This window comes from Elgaria multicarinata, chromosome 13 (genome assembly GCF_023053635.1).
Source record: "Elgaria multicarinata webbii isolate HBS135686 ecotype San Diego chromosome 13, rElgMul1.1.pri, whole genome shotgun sequence".
Classification (NCBI taxonomy): domain Eukaryota; kingdom Metazoa; phylum Chordata; class Lepidosauria; order Squamata; family Anguidae; genus Elgaria; species Elgaria multicarinata.
Genome location: NC_086183.1, coordinates 1,397,267 through 1,424,747, shown reverse-complemented (window position 1 = coordinate 1,424,747; position 27,481 = coordinate 1,397,267). Strand labels below are relative to the sequence as shown.

General features: G+C 43.5%; 1 protein-coding gene across 1 annotated transcript in view; it reads right to left on the bottom strand.

The window, feature by feature from the left end:
- Window positions 1-3,470: 3,470 nt before the first annotated feature.
- The window catches only part of KPNA6 (karyopherin subunit alpha 6), a 49,457-nt gene continuing 25,446 nt past the window's right edge, over window positions 3,471-27,481 (bottom strand). Inside the window, exons 2-14 of the mRNA XM_063140579.1 lie at window positions 25,911-26,047; window positions 23,887-23,982; window positions 23,433-23,532; window positions 22,478-22,572; window positions 21,323-21,454; window positions 20,193-20,281; window positions 18,472-18,571; window positions 17,389-17,552; window positions 16,156-16,234; window positions 15,655-15,780; window positions 12,593-12,720; window positions 6,742-6,917; window positions 3,471-5,355 (exon numbers count right to left, since the gene is read on the bottom strand). Of these exons, the coding sequence (XP_062996649.1) occupies window positions 5,168-5,355; window positions 6,742-6,917; window positions 12,593-12,720; window positions 15,655-15,780; window positions 16,156-16,234; window positions 17,389-17,552; window positions 18,472-18,571; window positions 20,193-20,281; window positions 21,323-21,454; window positions 22,478-22,572; window positions 23,433-23,532; window positions 23,887-23,982; window positions 25,911-26,047 (1,610 nt within the window). The 3' untranslated portion in view covers window positions 3,471-5,167. The remainder of the gene's footprint in view (window positions 5,356-6,741; window positions 6,918-12,592; window positions 12,721-15,654; window positions 15,781-16,155; window positions 16,235-17,388; window positions 17,553-18,471; window positions 18,572-20,192; window positions 20,282-21,322; window positions 21,455-22,477; window positions 22,573-23,432; window positions 23,533-23,886; window positions 23,983-25,910; window positions 26,048-27,481) is intronic.

Sequence of the window (27,481 nt, the reverse complement as noted above, 5' to 3'; positions counted from 1 at the left end):
TTTCCTAGAATGACCTTCTTTACCTTCTTGAAGATGGGGACAACATGGCCCTCTCTAGTCTTCTGGCACCTTCAATAAGAGAACCCATCTGATGATTGCCAAGTTGACTTAGGAGCCTTTGGTGAGAGATTTTGGCAAAAGCTTTTTGCACCCAAGTACAAAATGGGCCAGTTCGCATGACAGTCCGCCATGGTTAATTTACCCAGCACGTGCTGCTGCCATTATGAATATGCAAGTTCCAGCCAGGTGTTACCATGGCTTGTTGTGTTGTGTAAACCCAGGTGGCAGGGTGTTATTTGAGGGTTAAACAACCCACACATAACCCTAGTACTAATCAACCCCCCAAAAACTCATAATGGTCAGGTTCACACAACACAGCACAACTAATTGCGGGTTGCATATTGAAAACAGTGGCCATGGCTCATCATGGGTTAAATAACCCACAATTTATTTATTTATTTATTTACATCCAGACAGATTTCAGAGTTGTGAACAATACAGATAGGATAAAAGAATAAAAACACTATGTTAAAATAATTACATTAAAAAAAAAAAAGAGTTCTGATCAAGGAAGGCTTCCTGAAATAATATTTCCAGAAGGTATGGGCAGCAACACAATGTTGGTGTCTGCTTGACCTCCAAAGGCAGGGAATTCCATAGGAAGGGGACCACCACACTGAAGGCTCTTCTCTGAATTCCAATCAGACCATAGGTCCTTGTAGAACCACCAGGAGCATGCCCTCTGACGACCTTTTCTGGTTTGCAGTATATATTCTAGTTGAGTTTTTGTTATTGTTCTCTTGAACAACCCCCAAGCATTCTGGAGAGATTTGACACACACCCCCTTTGACTTTCCCTTTCAGATTCCTTTTAATCAATCACTAATTTTTGAGAAGTTTCTTCTTTTGAAATCAAATGTGACTGTGTTAGACATCCTTGGTTGGCTGTGTTGGACTTCCACTTAACATATAAATTGACTTTGATCATACTGTGGTCATGGTTTCAAATCAGTTCCAACACATCCATCTTGCACCAGTTCCTCAGTGCCACTTAAATCCACGTTTGCATCCCCTCTGGTCAGTTCTATGACTAACTGTTCTAGAGTAGTATTTCAGTGTATTTAGAAACTTGACCTTCTTATTGTGACTTAAATACCCTGTCTATGTGAGGGAAAGATGCCCATTATTACAACACTTTCTCCTTTGGATGTCTCCCAGATTTTATTCTTCATCTGAAGATCATCCTGTGCATTTTGATCTGGAGATGAGGGGCGGGGGGACTAGCCACAGGACTAGATTACTATTGGGGCCTGGTATTGACACCGATAGAAATTCTGTGGAAGTGCCTGCCACTTTGGGGATTCATCGTTTGACTCTGTGCTCTTTGACATATAGAACAACACTGCCTCCAGTGACTATTTTTGTTATAGTGACAGTATTTTTGAGAAACTCACGAGTTCAGTCATTTCATAATCACAATCCACCCTCAACAACATTTCTTGATAAATGTAACAATTGCATTTCTTTTGACATCCTTGTGTGTTTGAGGAGAGGTCTTAGTTACTACGATGAACCTTTTACAATAGCTGTCATTGGCTGCAATTCTACTGAAACTTACCAGCCAGTCAACATCTACATTTAAAGGGAAAATGCAGTGCAGAGTGTTGTTTTAGCAGATAAGCAGTCAGGTTTATATGGGGTTTGACAAAGAGGGGTTATACCTAATGTGTTAATCTCAACAGTGGTTGGGCAGGAATTTCTGAAAGAAGAAAGAAGTGTATAGGTTGGGTTGTGCAGGGCTTGAATTTCACTCATTTGGTTCAGTTTATTAAGAAGATTGTGCTGCGGAAGGAGTCAAGTTATATTTGAATACACATGTGCTAACCATCGGGGAAATCCTAATATACATCTGGCACAGACCACACCCAATGATGTAGCTGTATGATCAAGGATCCATGCCACCGGTTATAGATTGGAAAGGACCACTTAGGACCAGAACACACAAGTGTGTGTGTGTGTGTGTGTGATCCACCCATGCCCCAGTTGTCAAACATTTTGTGGCCCATCTTCACAGATTTATGGGAAGCTATCATTATGGGAGCTATAATGATGCCCTGTGATTTAGTTTAAGAAGGATTTGTTCCTTTTATACAGAGGCCTTCTGGTTTTAACAGTCACACGCTGCTTCTCAGCAAGGAATTGGGAGTGTTTCTAAAATAATAATTTTGTTACTATGCATTCTTGCCATTGTCATTTTCTAGCAGTTTAGTTTGGTCAATTGATTGAATATATGAATAAATAGATCAATACTTGTAGCACTTTTCACTGTATGAGCACTGAATTCTCCACTCCCAATTGATGTGTGCTAACCCTTCTTATGAAAACACATCAAGGTATCTGCTCTGCCTGTTTGAACAAGAGAGTGAGCCATAGGTTTATTTAAATCTTTACACAGAAACAAGAGGCAAAACTGAATCAAATTCGTCAGATCGATGTCTCAGTTATAGGAAACTCCCCCTCCTGTCACAAAGGGCCACGATAGCCTAGATCAGCCTTCCCAAACCTGGTGTCCTCTAGATGTTTTGAACTACAATTCCTATCACACCCATAAACACACTCCCACCAGGTTGGGGAATACTGGTTTAGACTAAGCTCAGGGAAAGAGGCATTTGGCACTTATATTTCAAGAGTTGCTGTTTGCCCTGCTCTGACACTGTTAAGACCTGGGTAGCCCTTGTAATCTTTTTCTTGTAATAGGATTCCAAACCCAAGTATCAGTTAAAACAGAAGGAATAGTTAAATCACTGCCGCTCATATTCTCCACCTACATAGATCTACCATGTAGACCGAAATGTGCTATTTCACTTTGATTTGCCCACAATGCCAGTTAAGGCTGCAGGAGCCCTGCCCTTTTTTGTATTGGGTCATTCTAGTATAGCTCCTGCAGCTTTAACTGTTGTGATAAAGAGGGAATTTCACCAGGTGCTGCATGCCTACAAATGACACCTGCTGAAAATCCCTTTTCTATACAATTGTTAAAGAAACAGGAGCCCAGTCCTCCTTTCCATTCAATTTACTAAGCAGTCCTGGGAAATGTAGTGTTGTTGTTATAGGGGAGTGGAAAGAGTGTAATTCCTCAGAAAACTACAGTAGTCACAGTTCTTTGGAAACATTAGTTCATAACACCAAACTTTTTTTTAAGTCCTATGCTGCCAACTGCACAAACTAGTGCCATCCAACAACCAGCGGGCCAACTCCGGTATAAGCACATTCTGTGGCTTCAAATCCCAGTTGTGGCAGGGAAACAGCCTGGTCTTGGTCTAGCTGCTTGGCCTGCCTCCCCTTACTACAGGAATGGTAGCCCACAGGGTAACTACATGATGCAAACAAGAGCATGCACCCTATTTCGCACAGTAGTCATGCTAGATACAGCTAGTGCTATCAAGGAAACATCTTCGCTCCAGTCACATCTGGATTGCAGTCATTGAATGCAGAGATGTAGTTTATTAAATTTCCTTGGCATTTGTTTTTGTTTTTTTAAACAATGAAAAGCAAATCTCTATTACAAAATACAGCCCAAGGCTTCACATCCAACTTCACACCTGTTTGATTGAATGTCTGTTCTTGAAGGCTTTGGGAACCCTGAATTCAAATGTTGGAGAGCAAGGAGAGGATAGGTGGGGATTATGTGTGCATAATATAAGCTTTTACTAAGACACCTGAAGGGGCCTTCCCCATCCCAGAAATAAGCTTAGAGTTTCCCATGTTCTGCTGTAGTAGATATCCAATCTTGGCCAAGTAATCTCTACCTGGCAAAGGAGCTTGGCTAATCTGGTGGCTCATACAGTAGGTAAAGAGGGGAACACAAGAGAACTAATGTCTGTATGGCCGTGTTCCCAGGCAAGCCTGCCACACAGGCGATTTATAGACCTTAGAAGAATTAGTTTCCCCTCCATCTGGAGACCAAATTAGACAAATATCTACGTGTATATATAATATATAAAAAATACAGAGCTTTGACTTCTTCATTTTGAAGTAAAATGTACACGATACAGTTGTGAGCAGGAGGTAATTCTGAGAAACACAGGCTACTTTGAACTGAAAGGAGATCGCATGCCACCAAGGGTAGCTAACGCCGACCTCCCACAAAAAACATGCCAGATATGTCCCCAAACAAGCTGTCCAAGAAAAAGAAAAACTAAAAATAAATGACAAGAACCAAAAGGCTTCAATAAGTTTTGCAAATCTTCTTCAAGTAAAGATGCAAGATGGGGTTTCTTCCACCAGTTCAACACTTCAGTCAGTAGCAAATGTAAGTGAAGCCCACCTGATGTGGCCGCTGTGCTTTAAGTCCTTTCGTCTTGTGCCTTTCCCTTAAGCCTGGATCTTCAGGATGTGGTGGGGATTGCTGCCCTGTTTGAACTCTTTAGTTTAAAATAGAATCCCGCCCCCCTCCCCGCCCGATGAAGGCTAGAGTCTTTCCAAGGCATGGTGGGTTGGGGTTGTCCATCTTTTCCTGCATCTCCGTACAGAAATATTTTTAAGTGGGGGGAGGGCGAGAGCAGCGGCAACTTGGCCCCAATCCCTTGAAAGGTGCTGTTTTGGCAAGAGGGTTTCCAAAACAAAACAAACGTGGGCCAAAGTGGTGCTTTTGGCAGATTAAGAAGAGTCTTTAATAAAAATTAAGATGTGCAAAAAAGATTTTTTTTAAATAGTTGAACCCAAGCATCCAATATTAGATTCCTAGGTTATGGTTTGCTATTTTGCCTTCTCCCATTAGGGGAAAAAAGTCATCTCTCAAGTACCCATGTGAAGAGTCATGTTTGAGGAAAAAAACACCACAAAAAAGAAAAAAGAGGAAAACCACACACTAGAAGATGTAACTGATTTACACCTCCTCTTTCGTCCACTTCAGCACCTGCTTTGACACACCTGTGCAGCAGCAAAAGAAAAACATGTATTGTGTGTAAGAATATCTCCTCTTCATGAGAGCAAAGCATTGCTGCCACACGTCAGTGAAGGAGAACGCTATTCTGTAGCAAGTGGAGCGGGCACGGCAGCCTCCCGGCTAGGCAGAGGAGAGAATGAGGCTGGGGTTAGGGAGGTTCTCTGCAGATTACGGCCCAGCAAAGTTACAGTACTCTTCTCCCCCAAACTCAGCACACGCGTTATAGCTGGAAGCCTTCCATGGGGGCCTCTGGTTGCTGGAAGATGAACTGCTGCTGGGCCTCATCTACCTGGGGAGCCAAAGTAGCGTCATCATCCTCAATGCCAAAATAGTGCTCAATCAGGTCGAAAGCCTTCTGGTAGATCTCTTGGTTTTCATGGCTCTGGAGAAATTCTATTTTATCCAAGCCTGCAGGAGAAACGTATGATTAGGTGTATACCTCCTTCAACGCGCATGGTGCTCCACAAATTCAAGAGGACAAATCCCAGCCGCATCAGGCTTTTAATCCAAAATTCAAAACGGGGAAAACAGAGGAAAATGGAGACAGGGATAAACAGATGAAGATGCATCTATTTCACTTACACAAACTTCGGTAATTCCAGTATATGGCAAAGGGTCAGCAACCTGTCGTGGGCCGCCTTCCCCCGTGGAAGCCTGCTGGGGGCTGCATACCGACGGTGGGCAGGGGCAGAGCCCAAAGTGGGTGGGCGAGGTACCCCTCTTCGCTTTCTGCCACCCACTTCTCTCTCTCTCTCTCTCTGTTCTCACTCGAGGGGCTGGCTGGGAAGGGACTGATGGCTCTTGCCAGGGGGCTGAACTAGTCACAGGCAGAGGGCTTCTGAAAGCAGGTCAAGTTTGCCCATCCCTGGTATATGGAGACTACGGAGTAGTGCTAAAGGGCCTGTTCAGACAACACACTAAGCCATGGTTAGGCCGCTAACCCTTTTGCAGCAGCAAGTGGTTACTGAGCATGTTTAAACCATGGTTATGTAACCATTGTGGTTAGGAATGATTCACACAACACACTAAGTCATGGTTCACACGATAAGCTAAGCCATAATGTTTGGTTCAAAATGGTTAACCACCATGGCTTAGCGTGTTGTCTAAACAAGGCCAAAGAGTTCACAGAAATGGTGGGTTTTCATTCATCCCATTTCTATACCACCCCATAGCCAAAGTTCTCTGGGCAGCTCACAAAAAATAAAAATTAAAACACATTACATGCAATACAAAATGAAAAGCATTTACATACAATCATATAATCACACACACACACCGACAATATATTTAAAACCAATTTGTTAAATCATCAGCCAACTATGATCCAAGACCTGATTTAAAACACATTACATGCTGCCGCATGACTGAGAGAAGAGGGCAGTTTTAACTTGGCACCAAAAATATAAATGTTGGTGCCAGGTGGGCCTCATCAGGGTTCAGTCCATATCTGGGGGGGGGGGGGGCATTACCAACACCCCCCCTCTCTTGTCACCCTCTGAGCTTTCCTTAGAGGTGGCCTTGGAGGCTAAGCACAGTGCCTGAGTTGGTTCATGGCGGAAGAAGGGTCTTGAGGAAGTGACAGACGGCGGCAACATGTAGGTGCTCTGGGCAGGTGGTTAAGGGTGGTGGAGTGGGAGAAACAAAGGCCACAGGCAAGGATGTATCGAGAAATGAGCGGACAATTAGTGGCGCTTATCGGAAGCACTTGCAAACGAGGATAAAAAAAGTGTTACATTGCCTCCAAAAGCATTTCAAGGTGACTCTCCCTTCCCTATCAGGGACTTCCCAACTCACCATAAGCTTCCTCGATAAGGCTGCAGTAGGGGTTGCCAGTGCCGCTCTGCTTCGCCTCTTGCTCACCCAGCCGTAAGATGTTCTCCAGGCCGTTCAGGGCCACTTGAACAATCTTGGAGTCCATGACGGTCAGGAGGTCACACAGAGGCTTGATACAGCCCAGGTTTACTAAATACCTGGGAAAGGAAACATGCATGTTCAGAACACTAACGCTGAACCAAAATCAGAAGAGACATTACTAGCTGAAGTTCAATTTAAATTGACAGCATTCTGAACTTAAATTGTACAGGGACTCAAGGTTTCACCCCAAGTTATCCACTATCTGAGATACACAAAAGGACTGGGTTATAAAGAAAATGTAATCATAACATTTATGTAACATTTTCCCCAAAATGTCACTAACGAAGTGAACAACAGTACAAACAAGATTAAAACAACCCTTAAAAACCCATTTCATCTAATGTGCTTTTAATAACCCCTTAAAACGTAATTAACACCCTTTAAGGGGTAACTGGGTTTTAATTGGCTTAACCAGAGGGGAGGCAACCCTGGACTTAATCCTAAATGGTGCTGCCCAGGACCTAATATGAGATGTAAACATTGTTGAACCAATTGGTAACAACAACCACAGTGCTATCAGATTCAATATATGCTTAAGTGGGAAATTGCGCAGGAAATCCAACACATTCACACTTGATCGCAAAACAGGAAACTTCTCTAAAATGAGGGAACTAGTGAAAAGAAAGTTGAAAGGGGCAATCAAGAGAGTTACATCCTTGCAAAATGCATGGAGCTAACTCAAAAGCACAATAATAGACGCTCAGCTAAAATGTATTCCACAGGTTAGGAAAGGTAACACCAAGTCCAAGAGGTCACCAGCATGGGTAACAAGCAATGTCAAGGAAGCTATTGTAGAAAAGAGGGCTTCCTTCAAAAAATGGAAGTCTTGCCCAAGTGTGGAAAACAAAAGGGAGCACAAGCTTGTACAAAGGAGATGCAAGCAAACAATAAGAGATGCAAAAAAGCATTTTGAAGAGCACATTGCTAATAATATCAAGGCCAGCAATAAAGAATTCTTTAAATATAACAGAAGCAGGAAACCAGTTAGGGAAGCAGTTGAACCATTGGATGACAATGGAGTTAAGGGGGTACTAAAGGAGGACAGGGAGATTGCAGAGAAGCTGAATGAATTCTTTGTGTCAGTGTTCACTGCAGAGGATACAGGACAGATGCCTGTGCTTGAACTGATGTTTTCAGGAAGGGAGTCTGAGGAACTGCAGCAAACAGTGGTGACAAAAGATGAAGTTCTCAACCTTATTGAATTGAAAGCAAATAAATCACCAGGCCCAGATGGCATCCATCCTAGAGTTCTCAAAGAACTCAAATATGAAATTGCGGACCTCCTCACAAAAATATGCAACATGTCCCTAAGCTCAGCCTCTGTACCAGAGGACTGGAAGATGGCCAATGTAACACCAATTTTCAAAAAGGGATTGGGGGGGGGGGTTTTCCAGGAAATTACAGGCCGGTTAGCTTGACATCTGTTCCAGGTAAATTGGTTGAAAGCATTATTAAAGACAAAATTAGGAAGCATATAGAAGGGCAGGTCCTGCTGAAGAAGAATCAACATGGCTTCCGCAAAGGCAAGTCTTGTCTCACTAATCTACTAGAATTCTTTGGAAGTGTCAACAAACATGTAGACAGGGGTGATCCGGTAGACATTGTTTACTTGGATTTCCAAAAGGCTTTTGGTAAAGTCCCCCACCAAAGACTCCTGAATAAACCTAGCAGTCATGGAATAAGAGGAGAGGTCCTCTTATGAATCAGTAACTGGTTAAAGAACAGAAATCAGAGAATAGGAATAAATGGACAATTCTCCCGATGGAGGAAAGTCAATAGTGGGGTCCCACAGGGATCGGTATTGGGACCAATTCTTTTCAACTTGTTCATAAATAATCTGGAATTAGGAGTGAGCAGTGAAGTGGCCAAGTTTGCTGATGACACCAAATTATTTAAGGTTATTTATTTATTTATTACATTTATATATCGCCCCACAGCCGAAGCACTCTGGGCGGTTTACAACAGTTAAAAACAGTAAACATTAAAAAAGTATACAAAATTTTTAAAAAAACCCATCAGAAGCATATAGACAACAATATAAAAACAACGTAGGGATTGTGAAGAGCTCCAAAGGGATTTCCGCAAGATGGGAGAACGGGGATCCAAATGGCAGATGCGGTTCAATGTAAGCAAGTGTAAGGTGATCCACGTTGGGGCAAAAAAAACCCACTTCAAGTATAACCTAATGGGATCTGAGCTGGTGGTGACCGAACAAGGAAGAGATCTTGGGATTGTGGTGGACAGCTCGATGAAAATGTCCACCCAGTGTGCGGCCACTGTAAAGAAGGCAAACTCCATGTTAGGCATTATACGAAAAGGAATTGAGAATAAAACGGCCAGTATCGTACTGCCCTTATACAAATCTATAGTGTGACCACACTTAGAATACTGTGTACAGTTCTGGTCACAACATCTAAAAAAGGATATTATAGAGCTGGAAAAAGCGCAGAAAAGGGCAACTAAAATGATTAAGGGGCTGGAGCATCTTTCCTACAAGGGAAGACTACATCAACTGGGATTGTTTAGCTTGGAGAAGAGGAGGCTGCGAGGAGACATGATAGAGGTGTACAGAATTATGTACGGTATGGAGAATATGGACAGGGAGACATTTTTCTCCCTCTCTCAAAATACTAGAACCCAATGCGGTCAACCCATGAAGCTGATTGGTGGGAGATCCAGGACAAATAAAAGGAAGGACTTCTTCACACAGCGCATAGTTAAATTATGGAACTCGCTGCCACAAGATGTAGTGATGGTCAACAATCTGGATGGCTTCAAAAGGGGGATAGAAAAATTCCTGGAGGCAAAGGCTATCCATGGCTACTAGCTCTGATGGTTGTGTGCTGCCTCCAGTATTCGAGGCAATAGGCCTGTGTGCACCAGTTGCTGGAGAACATGCGTGGGAGGCTGCTGTTGCACCATGTCCTGCTTTGTTGGTCCTTGGTCAACAGCTGGTGTGCTGGACTAGATGGACCCTTGGTCTGATCCAGCATAGCACTTATGTTCTTATGGTTATCGTACCAGTGTCAAGATTGGGAAATCTGGTTTGGACATTTCATGTTTCCAATTGACTACCATGAGAAATAAAATAGCTATAATGTTTTCTTTCTTTGCCAGCATAGTAGCCGCTTAGGAGGGGTTTACACCTACCAAATGCCAGAAAAATAAGTGCAGGGGTCTTTGTACTATGTGCTGTGTGTGTGCCGTGTGTATATAATTAAACACACAATATAATTAAAGAGAAATAAAGGGACACTGAGCTTTATTTCTTGGCAGAAGTTTATTTTTGCACTCCCCAGTCCATCACATCAGAGTTTAGAGCAGGGTTAGCTCAGTTTTTTGCCACCACCACCCCCAAATGGCTCCAACTATGCCAAGGCTTTCTTCAGATACGTGAGTAGTAAAAGACAGAGGAAAGGAATGGTGGTTCAACTGCTTAATGAGGATGGCAAATTGATAACAGAAGTGCTCAATTCCTACTTTGGCTCAGTCTTCTCCCAAAAGCGGGTCCATGACCCCACTGGAAAAAGTGAAGCACAAGTTGAGGGGGCAGGATTACAATTTGAGATTGATAAACAAATGGTCAAGGAACACCTAATTTCTTTGAATGAGTTCAAATCTCCAGGGTCCAATGAACTGCATCCTAGAGTAATGACGGAGCTAGCAGAAGAACTCTCAGAACCTTTGTCTATTATCTTTGCAAAATCATGGAAGGTGGGTGAGGTGCCGGATGACTAGAGGAGGGCTAACCTTGTCACTATCTTCAAAAAGGGCAAAAAGGAGGAACCTGGGAACTACAGACCAGTCCATCCATCCCTGGGAAAATTTTGGAGCAGACTATAAAGAAGTCAATCTGTAAGCACAATGAAAACAATCCAGTGATTACTAGAAGCCAACGTGGATTTGTCAGGAACAAATCCTGTCAGACTAATTTGATAGAGTATTGCGTCCAAAAGAGTATTGCGTCCAGTTCTGGGCTCCACAATTCAAGAAGGATGCAGACAAGCTGGAGCGTGTTCAGAGGAGGGCAACCAGGATGATCAGGGGTCTGGAAACAAAGCCCTATGAAGAGAGACTGAAAGAACTGGGCATGTTTAGCCTGGAGAAGAGAAGATTGAGGGGAGACATGATAGCACTCTTCAAATACTTAAAAGGTTGTCACACAGAGGAGGGCCAGGATCTCTTCTCAATCCTCCTAGAGTGCAGGACACGGAATAACGGGCTCAAGTTAAAGGAAGCCAGATTCCAGCTGGACATCAGGAAAAACTTCCCGACTGTTAGAGCAGTATGACAATGGAATCAGTTACCTAGGGAGGTTGTGGGCTCTCCCACACTAGAGGCCTTCAAGAGGCAGCTGGACAAGCATCTGTCGGGGATGCTTTAGGGTGGATTCCTGCATTGAGCAGGGGGTTGGACTCGATGGCCTTGAAGGCCCCTTCCAACTCTGCTATTCTATGATTCTATGATTCTATGATCTCATTTTTTGATCGGGTAACCTCCCTTGTGGACTGCGGGAATGCTGTAGACGTAATATATCTTGACTTCAGCAAAGCTTTTGACAAAGTGCCCCATGATATTCTGATTAACAAACTAGCTAAAAGTGGGCTAGATGGAACAACTATTAGGTGGATTCACAGTGGGCTACAGAATCGGACTCAAAGAGTACTTATCAATGGAACCTTCTCAAACTGGGGAGAGGCAACGAGTGGGGTGCCGCAGAGCTCAGTCCTGGGCCCAGTGCTCTTCAACATTTTTATTAATGATTTGGACGAGGAGGTGCAGGGAACGTTTATCAAATTTGCAGATGACACAAATTTGGGTGGGATAGCTAGCACCCTGGAAGACAGAAACAAACTTCAAAGTGATCTTGATAGGCCGGAGTGCTGGGCTGAAAACAACAGAATGAAATTTAATAGGGATAAATGCCAAGTTCTACATCTAGGAAATAGAAACCAAGTGCACAGTTACAAGATGGGGTATACTTGGCTCAGACGAGAAGGATCTTGGAAATGTTGTAAATCACAAGCTGAATCTGAGCCAACAGTGTGATATGGCTGCAAAAAAAGCAAATGCTATTTTGGGCTGCATTAATAGAGGTATAGCTTTCAAATCACGTGAGGTCCTGGTTCCTCTCTATTCGGCCCTGGTTAGGCCTCATCTTAAGTATTGTGTCCAGTTCTGGGCTCCACACTTCAAGAAGGATGCAGACAAACTGGAGCGTATTCAGAGGAGGGCAACCAGGATGGTCAGGGGTCTGGAAACAAAGCCCTATGAAGAGAGACTGAAAGAACTGGGCATGTTTAGCCTGGAGAAGAGAAGACTTAGGGGAGACATGATAGCACTCTTCAAATACTCGAGAGGTTGTCACACAGAGGAGGGCCAGGATCTCTTCTCGATCATCCCAGAGTGCAGGTCACGGAATAATGGGCTCAAGTGACAGGAAGCCAGATTCCAGCTGGACATCAGGAAAAACTTCCTGACTGTTAGAGCAGTGCGACGGTGGAATCAGTGACCTAGGGAGGTTGTGGGCTCTCCCACACTAGAGGCCTTCAAGAGGCAGCTGGACAACCATCTGTCATGTATGCTTTAGGGTGGATTCCTGCACTGAGCGAGGGGTTGGACTCGATGGCCTTATAGGCCCCTTCCAACTCTAGTATGATTCTTCCATGATTTAAAAGGGAAAAAAAGCTAACTCAAGAAACCTTGCCAAAAAGTAATAGAGTTGACCTACTTGATCTGTTCTGGAGTTCCTCCTGATGTAGCATTTGTGATTGCCCATGCAGCTTCTTTCCTTGTGCGGAATTCAGCCTTCTGCAAGATCTCAATCAGCACTGGAAAAATATTGGCATCTATGACTGCCTGGAGGGGTGGGGGTAGCAAGAGAAGAGAACAGTGTTACCAAGTGGCTCGCCTTGTTGCCATTTTAAGTATCACCTAGCACCTTGATTCCAGAATTTCCCTTTTTCCAGGGAAGGTATACTTAGGCACACAGGGCAAGAAAGCAAAGTCACTGTATACACTAGCCCTCCTTTATTAGCATAGATCAGGGGCAGGCAGAAAATAGATGGTGATCTATTGGTAGATCTCTGTGTAATTTGCAGTAGGTAAGCTAAGATGTCTGACTCCCAGTGGTTTAACTACAGCAAACAGAAAAACACTTTCCCCCTCCTATATCAGGTCTCTGGTCCTGGTTTTCAGAAATTCTAGCAAGAAATTCCAGAGAATCTCAGAATCCATGGCTGAGAAATCTCAGTTTCATGGCTGAGAAGGTAATTGTGCTACTGGTTCAGCATACCCATCTTTTGAACAGAAGCATTTGGTTTCAGGGATGGGGAAAGCATGGTATTTTGAAGGCATGAAGATATTATTTAGAGAGCAAGTGTGGCAGTGGCGGTGGGAGGAAGAGAAGAGAGAACTGAGATCTTGATGCAGGTGGCAGCTTTAGAAATCACATTTTGTTACTTTCTAAATGCTAAATTCATGAGGCTCTTCAGAGGACTATCCTGCTCATACAACCAAGAACATTCCCCCACCCACCCCGCCACCACCTCATCTGCAGCACTAATCAAAAAGTACAAATCTTTCTACCTCTTTGGAGACATAATCAAAAAGCAGGCAGGGGACCTGAACATTAGTTTGGTCCAGCAGAACTGCACTCTTTTGAAAAAGTTTCCCGCTTCCAAAGTTTTATGCCTCCAGCAGCTCAAACCACCTCTCAATTTCCACTCTTAAATTGTTGCAGGTGCAGGAGCGAGAATGAGAACCTAAATACTTCTCACCGGGCACCATTTTCTCTTGCAGCATCTCAGGGCCAGTTCTTAAGGTGCCCTAGTAGTATGGTTGCTGTCCACCCAAGCTAGCATCTTCAGGCCCTATCAAGGCCTACAGCCTAACAGGGGCCTACCACCAGCTGCTATAGCCTTCCGACCCTCAGTGCCATTATCACCTGCAGATTCTCTCCTTCAGAGCAGGCAGCAGCCGGAACTCCTCTCCAACCTGGAGCTCCAACTGCTGCCCCAACAGCACCCTGGTATCCAACAGGAAGAACACTACAAATAACCATGTACTAGTCAGCTGAAATCAATAGCTATGGCCTGTAGTGTCAGTGGCCTGTAGTGTCCCACAGTGCTCTTTCTTGTTCCCCATCTTATTTAGCATTTCCATGAAGGTCATTAAGAGATTTGGAGTAAGGTGCCACCAACACACTGATGACCCCCAGCTCAATTGCTCTTTGTCAACCAGCACCAAGGAAGCAGTAAAAACCCTGGATCAGATAACGGGCTGGATCAGGATAAACAAGCTGAAGTTGAATCCAGACAAGACGGAGATGTTGCTGGTCAGTAGAAAGCCTGATTTAGGGATTAGAATTCAGCCTGTCCTGGAAGGAATTGTGCTTCCCCAAAGGATCAGGTTCATAGCCTGTGAGTGCTCCTTGATCCTACATTGTCCCTGGATTGTCAGGTGGCATCAGCAAGGAGTGTATTTATACAATTATTGATGTGCCAGCTATGACCCTTCAGTCCAACTTGGCAACAGTTACCATGCCTTGGTCACATCAAGTTTAGGCTATTTTAATGCGTTCTGTGTGGGGCTACCAATGAAGAGCATCCGGAAACTACACAGACCTGCATTGGTTGCCAATTGCTTTCTAGACTCAATTCAAGGTGATGCATTTTAAACTTTAAAGCCCTAATCATCTTAGGACATTATCTCGTTATAAACCTGCCTGGGCAATTAAGATCTGCCTTTCAGAGGGTACTGTTACCCACAGAGGCAGGTTTGCTGGGCATGTGTAAAAGGGCTTTCTCCTGTGTCACTCCCAAACTGTGGAACATGCTCCCTCAAGAACTACAATTGCCGTCCACTGTCTTAGCTATGTCTTCACACTTTCTAAAACTAGCCTTTTAAATTATGTAGTTTTAATGTTCTATTGTTTTAATGTTCTTATTTAGGAAGTAGAGGTGGATTATTTCGATCCATTTCAATCTGGTTTCAGGCCTGGTTATGGAACAGAGACTGCTCTGGCCACCCTGATGGACCACCTATGCTGGGAACTGGACAGGGGAGTGACTTTCGATAGCGTTGACTTGGCCTGGGAGGCACTGTTGTACACTGTTGTCCAGTCCTTCTTGGAGGGGTGATTTCAGAAGATGGTGCCGTGGGATTCCTTTCCAATGCTGTGGCCACTGGCCTGCGGTGTCCCTGAGAATTCCATCTGGTCCCCCATGAGATTTAACATATACATGAATAGCTGGAAGAAGTTGGTGGGGATGTGAGAGGGGGGGCCTTCTTGGTGGCCGCTCCCACGTTCTAGAACTCCCTGCCAAGCTGGCCCCCTGTGTTGTCATTCTGCCAACAGGCAAAGATGTCTCTATTCAGGCAGACCTTTAGCATATAAGTTGGTCTGTTGCTGGAGAAGTTTTTTAATTGGCTGGTGCTGCTTATTTCTTTTATTGATATGTTATTAAATGTATTTGTTTTTAATGTTATTTTAATTATGATTTTGTTTCTAATCCAGATGTTTTGTTAGCCGCCTCGAGTGCCAGTTCTTTGGCGAAAAGGTGGGATACAAATAAAATAAATAATATTTTTTATTGTGTTAAGGTTCTATTCTTTTCAATTGCTCTACACTGCCTTGATGGCTTTTTAGAGAATAAGGTGATATATAAATATGAATTAATACATGAATAAAGTAAGTGCTACAACAGCACTAGCCCAAGTCACGGGAAGGCTGGTTTAGACCAATATCAGACCAATAAGTTGTGCTGTCATTTGAGTCCAACAGAACTGTACCTGTATCTGAGCCCTGTTTCCCGCTGTGACATTGGAGATCGTCCAGCAAGCTTCTTTCCGGATGGACTCTTTGGGGCTGCTGAGAAGATGAAGAAGACAAGGCAAAGCTGAGCAATTCAGGATCACCTGAAAAGGAAAAGTAGAAGCATTTTTTGTTAGAGGGAGAGCTCAGCTTCAGAGCTTTCTCTACCTACCAGATGGGCACCTAGTCCCATCTCTAGCTATTTTGAAAAGCAAGTTTCCTGTAAATTCCAGCAGCAAGTGATAATTTGGCATTCCCTGAACCAGTGCATACCATTACCCCTGAAATCAATCTAGTACTTGCTTTTAACCAGGAAAAGGCATGCAGTGCCAGTTTCAAGGCTCCTTCTAGAGGCCCAACTTAACTGTATATCCCACAACTCCTCCCCATGCTAATCAGTAGTACAAGCTAAATAGTTGTAGTTTTTTATATCCTGAACTTGTGACAGGCACATTTAGGATTTGGCCCCTTCTCATCACCTGGGTCTGGATATCGTCCCCTGTCACAATATTGCCGACAGCTCTCAATGCTGGGGAAGCCACCTTGTAATCGCTGTGCCTGTGAGAAGAGGAAGACAAGATTCCTGTATTATCCTACAGAAGGACCACCCCAATTCCAACACACAAGTTTAGCTCATCTCTCTCCCAAAGGACTCCTCCAAGTCAAATGCATTGGTAAAACTTGTTTGAGCAGGTCTTTCCCACCTTATTCCATGGTGTGCTGCAGGGGACTACAATATAGCCAGTGCTTAGCCCCAGGGCCATCCCGCAGTTTTGCAAGGGGGTCTGGCAGTCTACATTAAAACATGCGGGCTAGACAAAGCATCTTAGCCAAGGGCAGCCACTTGAGCTCCAGAGCAATGTGAGGGTGTGTGTGTTAGAGTTGGGGGTTTTAATGTAAAAAATCAACTCTGTTCACTACGCTGGCAGATTTGCTGGAACACCAAGTTGTGCTTCTATACATTTTGGGTGCATTACATCAACCTCCAAAAAACCCTATATAGACACTAAACTATGGAGGTGCTTATATTATCCCACCTATTTATTCCTTTTTAAATCTGGTGTGCACATGCACTCGTACACACATAGTGCTTCCACAATCACAATGATTAACCCCCACACTGCCAAAATCTAGCAGGAGCAAGTGAGAACACTGCCACCAATGTGCCCGGAGCTTCTGTTTTCAAATCATAGGTTAACTGCATTTTGTTTAACCCCTAAACAATCCAGAGTGCCATGCTAACCAGGATATAGGGCAATTGTAGGTAGTTAATTGAAAGCAGAAGCGATGAGCACACGGGAGGCAGCACTCTTGCTCCCACTAGATTTCAGCAATTCGCAGGTTAATTACATGTGAACCAGGTCAATGTATGTTCTCACAACCCTCTTAAGCAAAATGGTCCAACTCACTCATGTGAACAATACATTTACTTGTCCAAGGCTGGAAAAACTCGAGGGGAGGAAAACAGCTTCCCCACCGTCAAACTGACAATAGCACGAGTGTGTAGGCCAAGCTAACAGTCTCAGCATCTCAGATGTCCATTAACATCTTACTCTTTTGATGTGTGGAATCCATTCTAGCTACAAAATAGTTGCTAGTTATTAGCAAATCCATTTGCTGGTTTGTGAAACTCTGAAGGGTCTTAGGCCAATATGGGCCTCAAACCGTAACATGTAGCTAATGCCAAGACCCTTCCTAAGCTGGACACTTACATCAGTAATTCCACCAGTCGCCGACACACCCCTGAATCTATTACGGCCTGGATTTTCTCATTGGGGCCATCCGACAGATAGGAGAGCGCCCAGCATGCATCCGCCAGCAAGTCCGAGTCGCTGCTGAAGAGTAAGCGTGACAAGACTGGCAAACAGGACGATACCTAACAAGAAGCACAATGGCAAGCGGCCGTTAGAAAGGAGCCCGAAGGAGGCAAGAGGGCAGTGGCTGGCAACAGGCAGCATTCTGGTGGGGCGAAGCAATTCTCAAAAGAATGCTTATGCCTGCTGATATAAAGGCCGAATGCATGTCCCATCATGATTTATTTCTTTGTCCCAGCAGTTCTGGGGACAATTCAAAGTGCAACCTAAAACCATCACAGCACCCGGCAAAGCCTTATTTGAATGTCTGCAATCTCGTCCCACATTCCTTCTTAAGATTTTGACCTCCTGACTTTAACATTGTCAGCCTTTTTTCCTCTCCTCTCTCCCCTTCTGCTTTTTGTAACATCTTTACCTGATGAAGAGATCTCAGGATCTCAAAAGCTTCCACATTTTTATGACATCTGAGTTAGCCTAATATAGCCATTGCCCTAATATGGAATTAAAAATCTAAGATTGCTTGTGTCATTTGAACCAATAGGACAAACTATATTGCTTTCCCTACACCAGCACAATTGATCTACCTTGAAGTTTGTAAACCATTCGTCTACACAAAGGCATATGCAGCAGAGCTCTGGTTTCGGGGTGTTCCTCACACCCACCTGCCGGAGAGCACAGGAGCATTCTAATGGGATGCTCACGTGGAGAAGCATATGACTGCCTGCTACTGGCATGACCAGTGGCACCAGGGCTAGCAGTGAGGATCAACTGCCAAGGGGACTATGCTAAACCGATGTGCTGGTTTACTGCAGGATTAAAGTCAGCTTCTTTTACACATTAAGGAAGCATTGAAGAAGTAAGAAGAGAGGGCTTAAGTGAGACTAGTCCAAAGTTCTACCACTGAAATTCTATGGAATGTGTCGAACAGCTCTAAAAAGGCATCTTTGTCTGGGCAAGTAACAACACGCACTTGTATCTCACCTTCTCAAATTCAGGGGGTGGGTTTTTCCCTCTGCACAAGTTTGACAATGCCCAGACAGCATTTCGTGTCATTGTCAACCTAGTAGATTTTGTGAGGAGCCTGGAAAATAGATAAATTATGCTCACATACAATCAATCTATTTGTACTTAAAGCCACAATTTTATCAGAAAATCTCTGCTAATCCTTAAGGCATCAGTATTAAGTGAATTCTATAGCCCTTAATTGCAGTTATCCACATCCTGCAAAGTTAGAATCAGAGTAGTTGCATTTCATGGCTGAGTAGGAAAAACCTGATGGTAACAAGACTGTTGCTGCATCATCATCATCATCATCATCCCACCTTTTACCCAATACTGGGCCTCAAGGCAGCCTTGCAAAATTTTAAACATATACATTTTAAAACCTATGAAAAGAAATATACAAAAGTTTTTTTAAAAAATTAAATATATTACAATATTAAAACATTAAATATTTAAAATACACAACAATTTTACAAGACTTTAACATAGACAGAGGCCCAGATTATTCACCAAAGGCCTTCCGGAACAAAGAAGTTTTCCCCTGCTTCCGAAAGCACATCAAGGAGGGAGCCAGTCTAGCTTCCCTGGGAAGAGAGTTCCAGAGCACTGGAGCAGCCACAAAGAAGGCCCTCTCCCATGTTCCCACCAGGTGCTTATGGGCTGAAGGTGGTGGGACTGAAAGAAGGGCTTCCCCAGAAGATCTCAAAGCACAGGAAGGCTCATAAGGGAGAATACAATCTTTCAGATAACCTGGACCTGAGCCATATAGGTCATAACCAGCACTTTGAATTGCGCCCGGAAACAGACTGGAAGCCAGTGGAGCTGTTTTAACAGGGGAGTTGTGTGCTCCCTGTAACCAGCCCCGGTCAACAATCTGGCTGCAGCTCTTTGAACTAGCTGAAGTTTCCAAACAGTCTTCAAAGGCAGCCCCATATAGAGTGCGTTACAGTAATCCAATCAGGATGTAACTAAGGCATGTGTCACCGTGGCCAGGTCCAACATGTCTAGTGTTTATTCTGCCTTTTTCTCCAAGTTGCTAAAACAGCTTACATGGAATATGCTAATCCACCCTAATGACCACTCTGAGGCACAGCATATATACACGTCCAACTGGATAAGTGTCATCTGGAAAGTTTCATGGCCAAGTGGGAATATGACCCATCAGCTTCCCCTGTAGCTCAGCTGAACTTGTCCAGTTTTTCATCTACTATTCCCCATTTCTTTCATAAGGAGTTTAGACACTGCAGGAAGGAACAGAGGCCTTCCAAGATTTTCTCTGATCAAAGAAGATTTTCCCCACACATCAGCCCTCTACAGATGAACTACATTACCTACATGTGTCTTCTGCAATCAGAAACTAACATGGTGTGCACACCAAAAATACCTGCAGAGTTATTCCAAGTTATTTGACTGCTAAGTAGCATGTTACTAAGGAAACTGTGCCCCTACCAATGGCACTCTGTGCCCTCAGCTAGCTAATCTGGTCTGGTGGAAATCTCCAGACCCTAAATATACTGATCAATCAGACCCTAGTTGTGAACAAAAATAATAATTGAGTCTTTCCAGGGCAAGTTCACACCACTCAACAAAATCTAACACCATGGAAGTAGTAGGGAAAGAGAACACACACACACACACAGATTCAGCCCATAAGCACCAGACTGAAAAGGGGCATGGAGTTTCTTCCAGCAGCTACTCACAACAACAAGGGAGGAAGAATGTCACAGTTGAGGACATAATCGCGACAAGTAGAACTGTCTCCAGCGATGTTCCCCAGCGCCCAAACAGCCTGGAAGAAGAACAGGAGCTTCAGCATTCAGTTCTTGAACAGAGGAGAGGAGAGAAGAGGCAGCGGTGGAGCAGGAAGCCAGTCTCTGGGCCTCTCAAATGTCCCATCAACTTGTGGCAGCTCTCCACTGTTCATTTTGTACGCAACTAATATGCAGCAAAAGCTTCAAGCTTCGTTGTGTGTGTCTGGCTCTTGGGTTCTCAGCCCACAGTCACTCAGGCTTCAGTGTTCCCGTGCTGTCCCATTTCCATCTTGCTCTGAGCCTCACTGCATACGAAGCACCAGTCTCTCTCTCACTGACACCTGCACTGAGCAGTCAGAATATTTAAATATTCTGCGACATCACAACAACTCAGCCAATGATCTGGTAGAGGTGAGTTGGGAGCATCACAAGTGAACAGGTCACAGCCAGTTTTTTATCTCTCATATATATATATATATATATATATATATATATATATATATATACACACACACACACACACACACACACACACACACACACACACACCATTTTTAACAGGTGCAGAATGTGATGGTGGGGCAGATGATATCCCACGGTCCAGATGATACCAGTAGGCACACCCAAACCCACTGATCACCTCCCCTGTGCCATCCCATTTTGCCTCTCTTAGCATGGAGAAACAAACTCAGCTGTGAAGGTGGCAGAGTCCCTGACTTCATAAGGTGCAGGACAACCCCAAGGAAGTGAGCCCAACCATGCAGTTACTGGGCTGGTGCAAAGAAGAGCCAAGTACCCTGCCATCTGGCAGTTATGTCAGATTGGAGATAACAGTGGGGATTTCCCTGGCACGCAGCTCTCCTTTCCAATTGGAAGAGGGAGCAGTGCACAGGGGAATCCCCACTGTTATTTCCAATCTGAGATAACAGCGGAGATTCAAGGAGGCTCTGCAGGCTGGAGGTTCCACAACCCTGATACCCAGACAGGAGATTGAAACTAAGAGAGCTTGTCTTGGCTATGTGTATTTGAAACCAGATCTTGCAAGCTTGATCTCCAAACTCACACTGAAAGTGCCTCACCTGCTCTTGGACATCTTCAAAATCAGAACTCAACAATTCAATGAAGATTGGAACTGCTCCAGCCTCAATTACTATTTTGGTTTGTAGTGAGGTACCTGAGGCAATGTTTGTTAATGCCCACGCGGCTTCAAACTGAAAAGAAACAAGCAACCAATTAAAAGATGCCTCCAACAGAAGCACACTGTACTTTAAGGGACTAGTTGTTCTGAGTTCAAACTGACTTGCAACTGATGCATTCAACTGAGTTTTCAGAGAGAGCATTACAGAGATCAGAAGAGAAGTTGGAACCAATATACTTTCTTTGTTGCCGTCTCTTAACTAGGGTCAAATCAAAAGTTCCCAGAGGCCTTGTCAAATTTGGGGGACAGGTTAAGGGTCATGGTGGTCATATTTTATGTGGAAAGAGAGGTTTACCCTTTACCAATGTAAGGTTGAGCAAAGTGAGTGAAAGAAAAACGCAGCCAAGCAACCAAGATGGGAGTTTTGCTGTGGCTGCCACCACTAGCATCAGCAAGATAAAGAGAAAAAAAGTTTAAATGAAACCTCCTCCTCACCCCACAAAAGTATCAGGAAAATGGCCACAACTTTTGCTACCACATGGGACAGTGAAATAGGGATTATTTAATTTCAAGCCTATTCCTAACACATCTCAATGCTCAAAGTGCTCCCTGCTGGTGCATAATCCTGCACAACCTATTCATCACAGTTGACCTGTGTTTGTGAACTTCTACCTCTAAAATATTAAATATTCTGCAAATATTTAACATCTGCAGTGTCCCTGGGAATCATAATGAGATTTTTCTGTTTGGGCTAACATTTGGCAGCTGGGGCTAAGCTAGGAAATATGGGAGAAATTGCAGTATCCAATCCTCCTGGATTTTTATGGCTATGATAAATTTTATTAGTATCGAAGCAAAACCCTATGAAGAGCACATTAAACAATGGGATTTTACATTACATTTGGGTTGTTGCTTACATACACCAAGAACACAACTGTGGCTACAGCCACAACCAACCCCATTCAAAGGCACTATGACTGATAAAGGTTTATCACAAATTTGAAAGTGTGATAATCGGGCCCATTTGACTTCCAGAGAAACCACTTATAACCTCATTGACTACAGTGTTGTCAGAAAAGACCCCCTTCTCCCTTACCTGTAATGTGCTGTTTTCACTTTTCTTTAGGAACTCAACAAACCTGTCTACCACTCCTTGAGTGCTTATTACTTCATCTATTGGAGGATTGGGCTCTAAGGGGAAAAATGGATTTTTATAACAACAAGTAAGAACACATAGGTTTTTATTCATGACATCTGGTGGTCTACTGAAATCCCACTTAGGTCTTTAATTTTTTTAAGGAGTTAACACAACACCCTCTTAATGTTTTCCTCCATTAACATGAGGACTAGAAATTTGCTCTTTTGACAGCTGGATTCTCAGGGTTCTATGAAGGATTCTACATGCTCTATTTGGGGGCAGCCAGTATCTGGACAAACCCCTAACTTGAGTCCCAGTATTGGGGAAAAGGCAGGATACAAATAAATATAATAACAACAACTTCTGCTGGAAAGGAGGTGAGCAGGAGGGAGATCAAGGTCAGAAATGTGGCCAGACCATATAACCTGTCATATTTTCTAGAAACTAGTATTTAAATTTAAAGTCACTATTTCCCCACACTGCATGTATTGTTTAACTCTATATTACTGTTTTAAATGATTTGTCCTTTTTATGAAAGTATCCCCTATGGTAGGTTAGTGTATTAAAAAAGTTCCAGCTTGCATGATATTAATATTCAGCCAGATATGATTTCCCCCAAAACACTGCTGGGCAGCTTAAGATATTATAAAGAACTCTAAAAACCCACATCTCATTCCATGAGTGATTTGCTAGCCAGCAGCTTTGGAATATTAACACTGCGTATATCCCCCCCTCTTCCTGTTATATTCCATCTATTTAGTCCACCTTGTATATGAGGTTTTCACATGTTTTGGCAAACAGTTCATATGCTTTAAGGCCCTTACAATTATGGAGGTACACTCACAAGCTGTACCCCCACCCCGAAAACACAAAATTGATACAATTACTCCTTAAGAGCAGTAGCTCCATTTACCTTTTGAAAGCAGTTTCCTAAACCGCTGGGTGGTTACGAGCTGAAGATCAGGGTCCTCTGAGAACAGCATTTCCACCATCTCTCTTGTGATCACACCCTCCTGAAAAGACCACACACATACACAGATAAGTCCCAAGGACAGTCCTCCAAAACAACTTAAAGATCTATCTCTCACACACACACGCTTATCAACTGGACTATTCTTTTCTTCAGTTGGGAGGATAGCAAATTAGAATCATGAACAAAGCCGGCCTAGACTTTGGAAGGTCCTTTAAAGACTGTGATTTCCCCCCTTATAACTTTCTGCAAGAAACAGAAAAAGAACAGCAAAGAGCAAAAGAAGTACTTTAATCGGTTCCTGGCATGTGTACCAACGTAATTTTACTGACTGTGACCACAGCACAGGATTTTATTTTACAAACTGGAACATGTCACAGTTCCCAAGACCACTTACCCCTCCTGTGGTGGAGCTAACAAAGGAATCTACGAGGGGGCTGTCAAACATAGCAGCGTCTTCATTAATCAGCTCCACATTTCTTCTTTTAAAGAGCTGAAATAAGAACATAAAGAACATAAGAAGAGCCCTGCTGGATCAGACCAAGGGTCCATCTACTCCAACACTCGGCTCACACAGTGGCCAACCAGCTGTCGACAAGGAACCCACAAACAGGACAGGAGTGCAACAGTAGCCTGCCACCCATGTTCCCCAGAAACTGGTATATGCAGGCTTACTGCCTCTGATACTGGAAGTAGCACATAGCCATCAGGAGTAGTAGATTGTAAGCCTATGCGGCAGGGTCTTGCTATTTACTGTGTTATCTGTACAGCACCATGTACATCGATGGTGCTATATAAATAAATAATAATAATAATAATAGCCATCGATAGCCTTCTCTCCCAGAAATTTATCCAACCCCTTTTAAAGCCATCCAAATTGGTGGCCATCACCACATCTTGTGGTAGTGAATTCTATAGTTTAACTGTGTGTTGTGTGAAGAACTTCCTTTTCTCTGTCCTGAATCTCCCACCAATCAGCTTCATGTGATGATCCCGGGTTCTAGTATTATAAGGAGAAAAATCTCCCCCATTCACATTGTCCACACTATGCATAATTTTGTACACCTCTACCATGTCTCTCCTGAGCCTCCTGTTTTCCAAGCTAAACAATCCCAGCTGTTGCAACCTTCCCTCATAGGAAAGACACTCCAGCCCTTGATCATTTTAGTTGCCCTACCTGCACTTTGGAAGATGGATCAAGTCATAAAGGGACAAAAATATCTGCAAATATACTGTTTGAGATCTCATCAGGCACTGCCCACATTTTCTAGCTCTTGCCTTTTGTTTAAGCAATGATTCTATGAACGTTAGGTTCTATGCCCCAAATTCTACAATAATGTGGTACATTTAGAGAAGCAGAATATCTGCATCTCTAGCAATGAACCATTTCTAATACATCAAAACATATTCAGCCACCCAAAGCCCTTCTTACTTGAGCTGCATTTCTTACTTTAAGCTAGTAAGAGGCACAATGTTTCCTAACTTTGCTCTAAGCCCAAAACCTCATGATCTACAAATTCTGAAGGACATGCATACTTTGTGATTAGGTTTGGTTGAGTTAGTGGGAGAGGGGCTAAACACTTGCACCCTTCCTAAACAGTTACAAAACAGACCAAGTTTCAAGAGCCAAAGAACTCTTCTACATTCTTGTGGGATCTACTTTATTTTTACTAGAGAATCCCACCAACCAGAGCAAGGTGCAAATTAGTGGCTCAGGTGGATGGTCACACACTTAGATTAAGGAACATTGTGGCTCTGAGCCCAGTAATTTGTGATCAGTACTAGAACCAAGCTCACAAGTCCTTTCACCCACAAACTCACTCCTGGGCCACTAGATTTTTCAGCAATCTAATCCTGGGGCGAGGGGATGCCTTTCAGTTGTTGCTGCTGTTAGACAGTATCTACTGCAAATCACCTGAAGATCAACAAGGAGATCCTAGTCTACCTTCTGCCCACCCTGCTTTACAAAAAACATTCTGGTTGTTATACTTGTCCACCATTTAAAGAAAGTAGTTTATTTGCATTTTAACAATGTAAATAAATGTGCATGTAATAAAAACTCCACAGGGACCTTTTTAAGATACTGAAACACAAGATGAAGAATGGTAGCTTTTTTTCTTTACCAGAAGGAAAGGCTCTCTAATAGTTTCTCTCTCATTTCTGCTACAGCAGTATAACACAATTAAGACAGCCTCAAAGGATGTCCTTCAGTCACAAGCTCACTAATTAAAACTGGAACCCGGGTCAACAACTACAGCTTTAGTCCCACAACTAATTAACTCAATTCAAGCTTTATTATCTATTTTGTTGTTCTGTGAAGTACTGGTGACCAGGGAATGTTCCATTTAAACAAGGTAAAACGTGTCTCTGACGCGCCAGACGTGAGCAATGCTGTCCCACCGCCCACACGCATGTTACCACCTGCTGCTCCCGCTTCTGTTTGCGGAGCTGGATCCCCTCCTCTTCCCTCCTCCGGCGCATCTCCTCAGGGTTCAAAGCCTTGTTTTTGTAACTCTTCATTCTGTAGTTGTTCTCTTTTGCTGGGCTCGCCATGGTTTCTACAGGAGGGCAGGAAGAAAAGCAATTGTCATCAGTGCTGATTTTTTTTTTGTGCAACCCAAAGAAGGTACTATCTTCATGCAGTGGTGCTGTGCAACACTTTGCAAAAATGGCCCAAATAGTACCAATAGTATGGCCCGATTTGCAAGTCACAACTGACAAAAAAATCAGGTACCAATTTCTGAAGTTAGTTTTTGCACCTCCACAGGTCAAGAAGTGGTCAGTGAATTTTATCTTCTTTCAGTTTGAACTCAAAGACATTGAACCTCCTATAGAAACACACGGTTGACACATCCCATCCATCTTGTTACAGATTTGTGGATTTTAATATTTTGCCATTTTTATGTAAAGCCATCATGAGCTTCCAAGAATAACGTGAAGTACATATTGTTGAAAATAAAATACCAAGTCTTTGGGATAGGGCAGGCCACAAACTATGAAGGCGTATTGCAGGAAACAAAATAGTCAGTAGAAGGCAGAACTACTCTCCTATAGTTTAGGAAATACAGGGAATTTGCAAGAAATACAACTTGACCTTCTTGGCTGGTCGCCCAGGGAGGAGATGCAGTTAGACTACAACTACAACATATTATGAATGCATCTCTCAGGGAGGGGAGTTTTCCACCACGTTTAAAAGAAGCGGTGGTACAGCTGCTTCTAAAAAAGCCCTCCCTGGACCCCCTGGACCTTAATCATTACAGACTGGTATCAAATCTTCCATTTTGGGCAAGGTGATTGAGAGAGCAGTTGCCTTACAACTCCAAGCAGTTTTGGATGATACAGATTTTCTAGACCCGTTTCAAATTGGCTTTAGGGCAGGATATGGAATTGAGACAGCTATGGTCGCCTTAGTGGATGATCTCCGCAAGAGTATTGACAGGGGGAGGGTGTCCCTGCTGGTACTTTTGGACCTTTCAGCAGCTTTTGATACCATCGACCATGGTATCCTTCTGGAACACTTATGGGGTTTGGGAATCGGGGGCACTGTGCTCCAGTGGCTCCAGTCCTACCTCTCAGGTAGATTCTAGATGGTGATGCTTGGGGATAGTTGCTTCTCAAAAAAGGAGCTGTTGCATGGTGTACTACAAGGTGCCATCCTATCCCCAATGCTGTTTAACATCTACATGAAACCTCTGGGAGAGATCATCCGGAGGCATGGGGCGGGGTGCTATCAGTATGCTGATGACACCCAAATATATTTCTCTATGCCTTCAATAACAGCATCAGCTAAGGATAGTGTGTCTCCTCTGAATGAATGCTTTGAGGTGGTAATGGGCTGGATGAGGAAAAACAAACTGAAGCTGAATCCAAATAAGATGGAGGTGCTTGCTGTCAAGGGCTCTGACCTAGGTTTGGAGGTGTGTCAACCAGTTCTGGATGGGGTTACACTCCCCCTGAAAGACTGTGTTCACAGATTGGGGGTGCTCCTGGAT